The 12,867-nt window shown below is 31.9% G+C and overlaps 1 protein-coding gene across 1 annotated transcript in view; it reads left to right on the top strand.

Moving 5' to 3' along the window:
- The window catches only part of LOC143249201 (kinesin-like protein KIF23), a 55,546-nt gene that overhangs the window by 23,104 nt on the left and 19,575 nt on the right, over window positions 1–12,867 (top strand). Inside the window, exons 8-12 of the mRNA XM_076498669.1 lie at window positions 1,302–1,404; window positions 5,683–5,762; window positions 8,131–8,250; window positions 12,180–12,324; window positions 12,752–12,816. Coding sequence (XP_076354784.1) covers window positions 1,302–1,404; window positions 5,683–5,762; window positions 8,131–8,250; window positions 12,180–12,324; window positions 12,752–12,816 — 513 coding nt within the window. The remainder of the gene's footprint in view (window positions 1–1,301; window positions 1,405–5,682; window positions 5,763–8,130; window positions 8,251–12,179; window positions 12,325–12,751; window positions 12,817–12,867) is intronic.

Here is a 12,867-nt window from a genome sequence, read left to right as displayed (position 1 = left end):
ATGTATCACAACTGTCTATATTTTTGTAGGAATGATGCTACTGTAGCACTCTGACTGAAAGACAGCCAATCACATATAAACTACTGATGATTGCATTCTGCTGTAATTCATTTTCATGTAATAGAGAGGGAGCAGTCTCAGTATTTCCATTATGTGTGTGTGTGTGTGTGTGTGTATGTGTATGGATTTGAAAGTGTAATATCTCATATTAAAATGAAGTTGAAATCTCACAACATTTTTACAAATACGTATCTGTTCATGCTCTGTCTAGCTACTATGTATCTTGCATCTTGACAATAGGCCTACAGCATAGCTTTGATTACTAAAGGTTTTGTTGTATGGCTGTCATGTCCAAAACACATCTCTTCTCACCACTAAATTATCATGGTCTATTAAGTAAAGAAAAATTATAGTTATTCTATGTTGCAGAAATTTATAGACACTGTACCTGGCAATTTACCCAGTGTGTCTTTATATGGAATAATATGGACACTTGTATTTTCAGCTGTTTAAAGTACACAACAGATGAATGGGAAGCACAGTTCGAAGCTCTTATCTTGGTAACTTCCTCCGTGTTGGTCTTACTTCCTGCCTGAAATCCTGAATGGCTTTTGCCACTTAACTTTGCAGATTTTTAACCTGTTACAATAATTTGCATCTTGCTTGCAAAGGTTTGGTCATGACTTGTTACAGTTGTTTTTCTGGATGTTCCTGGTTTTCCATGTTGATCCGTTTTTCTTTGTATTATATACAAAGAATATTGCCATCTTTGAACTTCTAAATCTCGTATCTGAACATTTTGTTGTAAACTGAGTATATAAATATCAGAAATAAACATCAGAAAGGGCTGTTACACTCTTCTCAAAACTGATCAATTTTTGGTGGCACCACAATACTTATAAAAAGTTAGGTAATATCAGAATGAAATTCTGGTACCTGCTGTTCCACTGCAATCTTATATTGGTTGTAGTTGTCATGTAACTTGTGATTTGCATTTTCAAAATTGTTTTAATATAATGTACTCCTTTATTTCTTTCTTTTATAAAGCTTACTTCTCTAATGAGTAGTACTTAATTTTTTATTGTTGACTTTATAATTTTCCAGATAAGTTAAAAATTTGTATGTGAAATTACAATATGAGTTTCTAATGTTTTAGAACAAAAAATTGAAGTTTTGTTGCTCTGATAAGTAAATTATCCTTTACACAATTCCATCTATGTATATTTGACTTTTTTTTTTAAAGATAAACTGTTTATATCTAAGATGAACTTTATTTTCAATATTTGCATTTATTCTTACAGGATAAAAGCCAAATTAGAGTCAGTCATCTCTCTTTAGTGGACTTAGCAGGAAGTGAAAGAACTGGTCGGACAAGAAACACAGGAGATAGATTGAGAGAAGCAGGTATTAACCATTTATTGTCAATGTGTTCATGGTGGGTTGGGTCAGTGGACACAGATGGAGTACTTTGTCCTACCTGCCTTCTCATTTTGACATTCACTTCTCCATGCACACCTACATCTATGAAGGTGGGTTACTTAAATTGTAAGGCTCAGCCCTATATCCCCAACCTTTTCCAGTGTTTTCAATTCTAGTAGTGCGGTAATTCTAAGACTTTTTGCCATGGCTCTTTGTGCTGTGCCAATTGTGGTGGAAAAGACAACAAGACAGAACTATGTGACCATGAGCCTCACTGCATTAACTGTGATAATTTCAACCCTTCCTGTTTCTGTTCTTGACTCAGTTGGATCAAGGAAAAAGATGTACAGTGCTTGAGAACTTCTAACAACATGTCCTACCCTGATGCATGGAAACTTTTGTCTTTTGTATCGACAAAGCCATAGGCTGCTGTTCTCCACTCAACCATCTCATTGTGTGTGAAGACAAATCTTCCTATACCTTCTGAAAAGTCATTTTCCTCTTATCTTCAGAATTTTTTGCCATCTGTGAAAAAGAGAGTTGGCAGGTCCGCTTCAACTTCTGTTCTCATCCCTCTTCCTATTTCTGGTGACTGGTCGTGTTCCTCTCCATTGGCCCCAAGTTGTAAAATCATTATGTGGTCATGCCATCAGTCGTTAGACTCACCATTTTTTAACTGAGAGTGGTCCACTTGACCTTATGCAGAATCCATGGAGGTTGACAGACCTCTGTCTTCTAAAGAGAAGTGGTGTGGTTGTAAACCAATGGCCTCTCTACACTCACCCCTTTCCAAATAACAGTGACCACACTGATACAATAGAATACCATCCAGTTTGTCTCTCCCTCCAGAAAACTTTCCTTTATTCTGCCAATGCTGTTACCCTTTGGCAATTTTTCCCTCTATAGGAAAGTTAAGTTGTGTGATGATGAAGGCCATGGTAGTGTGACTTTGTTGGTCACCCAGCATGTGCCCTCTGCATGTGTGCCACAAGCCACTTCACTTGAGGCTATGGTGATTTGTCTCTGTTTGGTTTGCACCATCACTATTGATTTCATCTACCTATCACTAAGAGAGACTTAAAATCAGTCAGATGTTCTTTTAGATCAGTTGCCATTTCTCATTCTCTTCTTGGGTGATTTTAATGGGTATAGCCTTCTCTGGGGCTTTGTCGACATTGAAGGGAGTCATTTTGTGGTGTGTATACTCTCGGATCTTAACCTCTCTTCTATAGATCTATTCATCTGTTTGCTTACCATCACACTATTCTTATTTTCATTGGAGTGTGGAGAGTGACCTACATGACAGTGATCATTTTCCCATCATCTTGCAGGGAGCTAGCCATGGTCAATGCCACCTGACCCCTGTGCCATGGTGGAAGTTGGATCAGGCTGTCTGGCCCTATTTCACCATTCTCTCAGAACTTGATCCTGTCATCATCTGTCTGCTATTTATTGTCGACTGTATGAAAGCAATTGCTAATTGTATAATCCAGGCAGCTGCTCATCCTATTCACATGTCCTTGAAACATTTTCCATGCTCATAAACGAGCCTTGCAGACCTTCTGACAATATCCATTTCTTTCTAACCACTTCGTTTAACAAGTGGACTCATGCACATCCTTAGCAGATCAGGCATCAAAGCCAGAGGGAATTTTCAAGTAAGTGCACTTTCAGCATTTCTAGTTTTGCTGGTTACAAGGTTGTGTGTTACAAAATTCCGAAGGTTAGTCAGTTTCACACCTCCCAACCCCTTTCGATCTTGCTCTCGAATGGCTTGGAAGTTGATTATGTCCTCAACATTACTTATACCCTTGGGTAGAGTTTTATCTTATCATTTCATGTTTTCTGTCTCCTTTCCAGTCTTCTTGACCATCAAGTTTTGGACTGAGAGATCATCACTTTTCTTTTGGGAGGTAGGTCTCTTGAACTACAATTGTCTGTCTGCCATGGTGGAACTGAAGATCTCTCTTCACTGGTTTAGCAGTACATCAGTTGGACACGACAGTGTTCATTATGAGATGCTGCATCACTTGTAATGGTGACATTGTCAATCTTAATTCTATTTTATTTTGAGTTTTTTTATCCACCATTAGCCTTTTTAATTTTATTTAGGTTTTACATTTTTCTGTGATTTGAACAATAACATGAAAAAACAAAACAGAATTCCCATATTTTAGCACACACCATTTTTACATTGTTTGGTTTTAACTATTGTATATTTATTGCTGTACTTTTTAGTGTTTGGTTTTTTTTATCTTTTTAACGTTTTTCAGGGAATTGATTTGCTTGCAGAAATAAATAAAACAATAGATATTTTTCACAAAAGTTGGTTTGCTCATATACCAACTGTTTGGCACACATAGCCTCATTGCCTTGTGCCATTAAATGCTAAACAACCAACCAACGTTTAGCATTTGAACATATCAAATTTGATTTTACTGACAAGGTGGCTATTTGCTAGACCTAAGGAAGGATGAGTTGACAAAGTTGCTGAAAAGAAATGTATAAAAAACGTTTATAAATGAATATGAAATATGTTCTATACTTATTACTTGAGGCTTTCTGATTAACAATTAAAAAATCAGTTTGCTATTAATTTTGTATGATAGTTATTTTTATTGTACACAATTCTTAAAAATAAATTTCTATAGAAAGGTTTAAAATAATTTAGCAAGGTATAAAAGTTGTTAATAGGAATATATAACAAAGATAGGCAATGCTTATTATTTTGTAAGCATTTATTACAATGAAATATTTTTGAATCCTAAAAGCTTGAATCATAAAATAACCTATATAGCAGAGCTGTTGATTAGACACATGGCTATTTCAGACTTTATGTGAGGTTTAGAAAACTTGGGAACAAACCACAGATCTGGGACTTTTTAATATCTTTTATAGAGTTTTTTTCATTTGTTTATCAAAGTGCTAATGTCAAATTATATTTATTTGAAAGCTATTTTCTTCTCTGACAAGACATCAGGTAAGCTTGGTTAGGTTGAACACTTTTAATAGGCATCAACAAAATATTCTGATGATTAATCCTTATTTATTGGATATTTTTGTTTAGGCTTACATATTCAAACAGCGCGCATGAATGGAATAACTTAGTTATTGAATAGAAACTATTCATCAATTGTAAACTGAACCTGACCAAGATTATTATTAGCAAAAATATCATTGCTTAACCTAACAAAGATTATGGTTATATCACTGTAAAGGTCAAATTTTGTAGATTACTGATACATTTTTGGCAGTTTTCACTAGGTTTTTAATATTTATGGTCAGAATTTGTGACTACTACAATTAGCAAAAGAAATTATGTTGATGAATATCAATCAAGTTGAAACAGACTAAATATGAAACTTTCATCACAGTTTTCTGTCTTGACTCTTTAAATGGTGAAAAAATAGAAGGGAATTGCTTTGGTTACACTACAGAATGCAGACTGGGGCCCCCTGTCTCTTAACAAATCTTTTTTTATTTACACTTTCTACTTTGTTATTCTTTTCCAATCTTGGGTACATTACTTTGCTTCTACCCCTGTTCTAATCAACAACAAAAATTCTCAGATCAAATGAAGTATTTTTAATGTTCATGTTTCAAAATAATTTCAAACAAGTAATGTCAATGGCATCTCTCTGGCATGAAAAAGATTAAACTAATTTATGTAAAGTTTTAAATGACAACAGAAGTGATGTAGAAGTAGTACCTATACATCTGAGATTGTATTTTTTAATCTCTCTATTTCTGAAGAAAATAATTGGGTAGTAATGTTTACTGGCTCCTTGGACAATATAATTTTCCACTTTATTGCACAAGAAGTCCTTTCTTGAATTAGTCATTTGTATTCACAGTTGTGTATTTTTGCGTGAATGTTTATTATAGTGCAATAAAATGGGGATTCACAATAGATAGCAAGTTTGTGTAAAATCAAAAACAAATTCTAGTGTTTTAGAAGAGGAAAAACAATCTATATTAATACCTGAAAGTTATATAACTTTGGGAAATAATAGTGTGTAAAGTTGTTCAGTTTAAGTTTTGCCAGAATGAAATTTGCCTTTGTTTAACATATTTAATTCTTCCTTTAACAAAAATTTATTCTACCAGTTGACATTATAATAGGTGATTTTAATATAACTGTCAAAAAAAGTTCAATTTTAATATGCTGATCAAAATTTTAATGATAGATTGCAAAGTTGTTAGAATTATTTTTCATACCTACGTAACATTACAGTATGTATTTAAATATTTTTCTTTTTGTAGGTAACATCAATGCATCACTTATGGCTCTGAGAACATGTATAGAAATATTGCGTGAGAATCAAATACAAGGAACAAACAAGGTAGGTAATATTCTCTTATTTCACTAGATTTACTTAAGGAACAACAACTAAAAATAAAATGATAGTTTTTATCTAGTTTTCAATCTAGTTTTTATGGCTCTGTAGCATATTTATTGCTGTAGCAGTGAATTTAGTATTTACATTTTATCATTTAGCCTATGCATCAATGTATGTTCATTTTAATTTTACATATAATATTCTACTGGCCTGGATAATCAAATTATCAATATAAAGACAATGTTGTGATAAAATATATTGAAATAGTGTTAGAGTTTAAAGTTTCAGTAATTGTAAGTAACAGGTTTCAATTTTAAAAATATACTGAGGCATAATTATAGTTAAAATGTTCATTGTATGTAGTTGTGTTTGAATAAAATAATGATTATCTACCTGTAAATACTCAGATTTTACCAACAAGGTACCTTACTTCCACTGCTAGATAGAGTTATTCTCATTCAATGCTACCCTCTATTTGCAAAGTTTCTTTACCTTCTCCACAAACTTTTTATTCCTGTGCACCCTCATAGTTCACATGGTTTAACTGGCTTTGCATGCAAGTCATTGTGCAATAAACCTCTATCAATAAACATGTATCACTCATGCATGATTCGTGCCTACCTCTGTTATGTTCTTCCTCACTATCATTTCTCGTATCGTAGTACTTGTGTTAAGATGTATTCTTTAGTGCACTCTCAAATCAAATTTGAATTTCTGTAGCATTTATTTCTAGTTTACCATCTATATCCATGATAGACACAGTACAGATAGCTCGTTGTGTAGTTTTGAGCTTAACTACAAATAAACAGAACCTATTTTGCAAATTATTTGGAAGAAAGGCATTATACATCTATTCTTAGTTTTATTAGTTTAATTGGCCTGTAATACTTGTGACTTTCACATATTTGCAGTTTTGAAATTAAAATAAATTTTGGTTTTAATGACTACTAACTGAATGCTGAGGAGTGTAATTTGTAACTAAGTCTATTTTTAATAGGTATTTACTGTCTCGATGAAGGGTGAGTTGTCTGTCACAATGGATTTTAAACTTTAAAGCACTCATGCAATCCTGAAATGTGAAATCATATTAGCTTGACATAAAACTTTCTTAAAGGGGTTCACCAATTGCTAAGCTGTCACAAAAATAATTAGCTCAAAACAGAAGATTATTAATTGAGAAGTCAATCAGAGCAACAAATTTTGTGTGCCATAATTCTGAATGTTGTTGGTGTTATGTATCTTAATTTATCCAGGACAAGCCTCCAATTTATTATGTTATGTATTGCAATTTAAAATGGCCTAAAACTGAATTAAATTGCAATTTAGATTTAGAACTGAATTAAATACCAATATATATCAAATTGATACTTGCCAACAAGATTGATACACACAGTTTTCTGTCTTAACACAAATATATTTTATTATACAAACAATAATACATTTTATAATAGCAGATATTACAAATAATGATTTATATACAAAAATTAAACAAACTTGCAAACAATATTGAATTTTCTATTTGGTCTGGAACTGAATATTTTATTGACTGTTCACAGTGAGCGAATTAATTTTGAGTTGAGAGTAATACAGTTCACTTAACCCGTAACTAACTTTTTCTTGCTGATCACTTGTGAATTTTTCACAGCTGAAGTCATACAGCATCTTTGTAGAAATATTAATGTTTGATGGTAATCCACTGAAATTAAACAGTTTGTAATATTCAAAATCAATAAACATTTCTGTCCAAGTATCTGTAGTTCCTCAATTAATAAGTATTAATCACAGTTATAGCTTCAGAGGTTTATAGAATACCAACTGGAGCAAACCAGTAACATATACTCTTTCTCGGTGCATCAATTTATAAACTTAAGGCAAGGTTTTCAAAATTTTAGTTGGCAACAACACTTGACAGTATGCTAGTATATTATATTTTTTTATTACTGTGCTCAAGAATCTTCTACAAAATTATTGAATAGGTGAGAAGTTTGCAAAACACATTTAACAGTATAAGTTGGAAATTGAATAAGTACTTGATGATAAAGAAAACATCTTAGCCTTGTCACAAGCATAACTTGTTTGGGGTTTTTCTGTGTGGGACATTAACATTTACCACATCCCTTGGTCACAGCTGTTTGAGCTTTTGATCACTGATTCCTTTTCTGGTAAAAGAAGTAGTTTAGCCTTATGTTACATTTACCAATTTATTTATCTTCTAGTTCTAGTTGCAACATTCTTTACATGTTTTAAATATTGCACTTTAATATCTTACTCAGCTTCAGTTTTTTGTTCTTAATATTAAATTTTATTTTTGCTTGCTAAATGTTTTCACATAGAACATTTCAATTTGTTATTATCACTTTTATTTCTTTAGATGGTGCCATATAGAGAAACAAAGTTAACTAATTTATTTAAAAGGTTTTTTGAGGGAGAAGGCAAGGTGCAAATGATAGTTTGTGTCAATCCTTGTGCTGGTGACTATGATGAAACACTTGTAAGTTTTGATGTTTTTTTTGCCATTGATTGTATTGGTGATTTTATGCATGCAGCAAACTATAGAACAAATAATATAAAGTCTAAATTTAGTTAACTACTAACTTCATTTGAGGTTGTATTACACAGTAAGAATTGTGGAAAATATAGTACAATTACAGATTTAAATTTATTTGTTGGTGCTATTTTCAACAAACTCAGTATGAAGATTAGTTTCTTTAAGAAGCCTAAGGAACAATGCATGTGTGCTCCAAGACATTTTTTATTAGATTTGTCTAAGGTTATTATGGAAATATTTTCCCAAAATGTGCTAAGTGTATTCATTTGTGTAAAATTGTTGGCCATTGAAATCATGATTACATTATATGATGTATTAGTTAGCAAAAAATGTTGATGTGAAGATTAAAAGTTCTTTTCCCTAGAGATATTTAGTTATGTTTTACCTGAATATAAATTCCTTAATTAGGATTCAACTACTGTATTATGTGTGCAGAAGTGGTTAAAGACCTATTATATCAGAACAACAGAACGATTTTCCTAAAGTAGAAATATTTAGAAGTTTCACATCTTTTATAATTTGATTCAAAAGTTTCAGGAGGCATTTATGATATGGAAAGAGAAGCAAGTAGGGTAGAGAAATTTTACCCTCATTATGAATAAAGATTTATGTGGTTAAAGTTGTCATTTGTTTTGGTTGTCATTATACTTGGTTGTTTTGTACTGTTACCTTGCAGCAATTGGGATTTAACTGTTACATCTCACACAGGCCAAAAGCTGTTTTATTATCATACTTAACTATGTTATTGGTAGCCAATATTACAAGACACAATATACTTTGTTTAACACCAATTCAATGTCTTTGCCTACCTCTAAGAAAAAGTTAGACCAATATATGGTCTCCTTATCAGTACATTTAAACCTGTCCTTCCTGCCACATATAACATATGCAAGAATAGAGACTATACATTTTGTTGTTCCATGAGTGCCAGAAGGATCAGTTATTCTCCAGGAAGAAACTGCAGATGAATAGCATTTTCTTGTGCACTGGATGTACTTTTTGTTCATAAAATATGTAGAGCATGTTGTTTGAAGCCCTGCATCTCTGGGGATCAAGTTCATCTTGATAAATGCTGCTGAAATTATTCAACAGTGTGTTAATCACACATGTGTAAGTTCTGGTATTTGTTCAGTTTTACCTATGTAAAGGATTAAGTGTACACCTAGATGATTGACAAGGGCTTTCTTGATCGGCTTCAACATCCTTGAAAGTGGCCATGTTAGATGAGTTCTACATGAATACAGCAGTTGTCGGTTGGCCAGATGAGTTTTCATACCTTTAGTACTGTACTGCAGGTAACTGACTCAATTTTGGGTTAGCTTGCAAATGCACTGATGTTAAAACATAAAAAGAAAAATAATAAAAGGGGTTTAGTAAACTGTTAGTCATCTTACAGAGATCTATGTAATGCCACTTCATTGATGAAAATATTCATAGTTGACAGCATAATTATTGCACTTGAAATATCCTATGAATATCATGTTTTATTGATATGAAAATAGTCTTTGCTAGAAACAAACTTCATGCAGTTATGACTTTAAAAAAGAAAATTTAATATTCCTAAGATTGTATTATTATTACTATATATCCTATATATTTATGATAAAGTGTTATGTTACTTTAATCATGTTTATCTTGTTAGTAATGTATTTTCATATTTGAATGTTTTATAATTTGTTTTATGTTTACATTATTTACATTAAATGTTGATTGTGGTATTAAAGGAAATAAGGCTTTTTGATGACATCATCAGTATGCAACAGTTTTCTAAACTGAGCAGATGTTTTTGGGAAATATGGTTTATTTTCTCTGCTAGATTGATATGATAGATTAGGTATAGAATATGTGATATATTAGGTTATCTGTTTTCATGGACTAGGGGATGGAAGCAGAGGGACTTCTCTCTTTGTAAAGTCCATAATGAGAAACAGCAACACAATCATAAGGAATAAAGAAATCTCTAAGACAATCACTGGCATAGTGATAATGACTAGTACTATGACAAAACTACCTTTTATTGTATTTGTATTATTTATTATTTTTGTTTAAATTTAAATTTGTCAGGCATCAAATCTTTCATATGGGATAAGTTGTGCAAAAATTGTTGTTGTACAATGTTTCTGCTTGAGAAAACATTAAGCCTGCTATGAATATTGTTGAAAGACTATTGAAAATACCATGAATTTTTCATGTACTTCTGATTATTTCTAAATAGATGTTCCATGGCTGAAAATGAAAAATATTTATTGTTACATAAAACAGTATGTATTGCCAATGATTGACATACTAGAGTGATATCCCTCTGTGTTTTCCAAAACAGGGATGTGACTATGTATTGCACATTAACTGCTTGTATCGTCACTGATGGTAATATTGGTGTATAATATATACTAGATAGGCAAGAATTCTGAATGCTATTAACAATTCTGTGTGTAATTCAAGGATTTAAGTTTTTGTTATTTTTCCACACATTTTCCCTTAGAAATTAGGCATAAGTGGTCTTATGCTTTTATTTATTATTTCAGTAGTTTCCATGATGATGAGAAACCCCACTTGTAGAGAAAAGTATATATGTAAAAATGGCTGGTATAAAAAAAAAAAAATTCTCAACCAATACCACTCGTTTTTACATATACGTTTCAATAGTTTGTTATATTTCTATTATTTTGAAACTTTGTATGTGACATAAAAAAATGTAGAATCTATTTGCAAAGAACTTTTAATACAAACTACTTGATGGTAATGAATACATAAATCTGTTCAACATATGGTCTGTTAGTTCAGCATTGTATGCATTGTGTGTGTGTGGATGTTTTTTTTCATTGTCATCTGGTAGCAATTAGGATTTAGCTTTTCTATTTCAGCAGCAGGTCCAGCATGGGCAGCTGTTTAGGGTGCTTGACTTATTATCTGAGTGTTATAGGTTCAAATCCATGTCACACCAAATACCCTTGCCCTTTCAACCTTGGTGGCATTATAATGTGACAATTGATCCCACTATTCATCAATAAAAGAGTAGCCCAAGAGTTGGTGGTGGATGATGATGACTAACTGCCTTCCCTCTAGTCTTACACTGCTAAGTTAGGGATGGCTAATGCAGATAGTCCTTGTGTAGCTTTGAACAAAATTGCAAACAAATACAATATTATTTAAGCAGGGGCCTAAGTTTGTTTTTGTTAAGGTCATAGTTGACCATATTCTTCATGGTTTCCAATACGTGATGCAAGATGTCCTGTATGTAAATAAGGATTCCAATTCTGACCAGTAACAAAATTAGAAGGAAAAACTTGAGTTAAGTATGATGTCATCTACTGTTGAACTGAACAAGTGTTATCCAATAATCTTTCAGTATTTGTTGAATGTTCCTTTATAAGTATAAATTATGAAACACCAAAATGATAGCTGGAATTATTTTTTCCCTGAGATGTGAAGAAAACAGACTGACATGAGTGTACAAATGAATAATTAAAGTCAAGATTTCTTAGTGAAACATACTGACTTTTTTCTAAACAATCTTATATCTTTGAAAAATCTTCATTAAGGTTTTTGCATCCATTTTATACATTTAATAAATGTCATATTTTTTAATGAAACCCCCGATATTGTAATCCTATCTACATTTCTGTAGTAAATTTTTGTTGAAAATTAGTTTGAATTAACAAAACTGTTTATTGTTTTTATTTTTGTTGTCACAACTAGTGGATTGACGAAGAAGTGCAAAAGAATCAAATATTGATAGACCTTTTTTTTATATTCATGTTTTTTTAATGAGTTATATTTTGCTCTTGAAGTCAGTATAAAGTTATTGGCATATACTGATATAGTAATGCTAATGATAAATTGGAAATTTACTTAAGGTTTTCTTTCTTCAGCATGTGATGAGGTTTGCAGAAATGACCCAGGAGGTGATGATAAGTCGAGCCACACCTATTCCCAGTACTCCTGTGTCTCTTGGTCTTCAACCAGGTAGAGGAAACTTGTATCGTGAAGCTGTTTGCAAAGCAAAGGAAGAGGGTGGTAAGAAATATAACTTCATAAAATTGTTTTTCCTAATAGAAGCCCCAGTCTTTTCTCCTTAATTCTTAGGAATGTTATTGTATTTGACTTTGTAGTGAGTTTGCTTTAAAATTTGGATATAAAAATTATGCATTAAGAATTCTTGAAAATTTTGCAGTAATCAAAATTTTGGAAGTTGAATAGTTTTCATTACAAATTGTTCAAAGAGACATACATACAAAAGCCACTATCAATATAAATTATTTTAACCCAAAAAGCAAATTTCCAGGATCTTTCATTCATTATGATATAATTTTAAGTTTAATTGACAAATCATTTACTCAATGAACGTAAGTAAGCAGATGTATGTATTTGTCCACTGCACATCATTATTGGTATGTAGAAACACATCCATTAACTGCTTATTTTGCTTTTTATTCTTTAATAGGAAATTTAAAAGAACTTTTAGCTCCAGGTGTATATAGTTTTGGTGAACCTTTCCCAGATTTAATGGTTTGTATTTCTGTTCTTTTTAATTTACATGTATTGATGAAGTAAAATATT

Source organism: Tachypleus tridentatus, chromosome 4, assembly GCF_004210375.1.
Source record: "Tachypleus tridentatus isolate NWPU-2018 chromosome 4, ASM421037v1, whole genome shotgun sequence".
Classification (NCBI taxonomy): Eukaryota; Metazoa; Arthropoda; class Merostomata; order Xiphosura; family Limulidae; genus Tachypleus; species Tachypleus tridentatus.
This window is presented reverse-complemented; position numbering and strand designations above follow the sequence as displayed.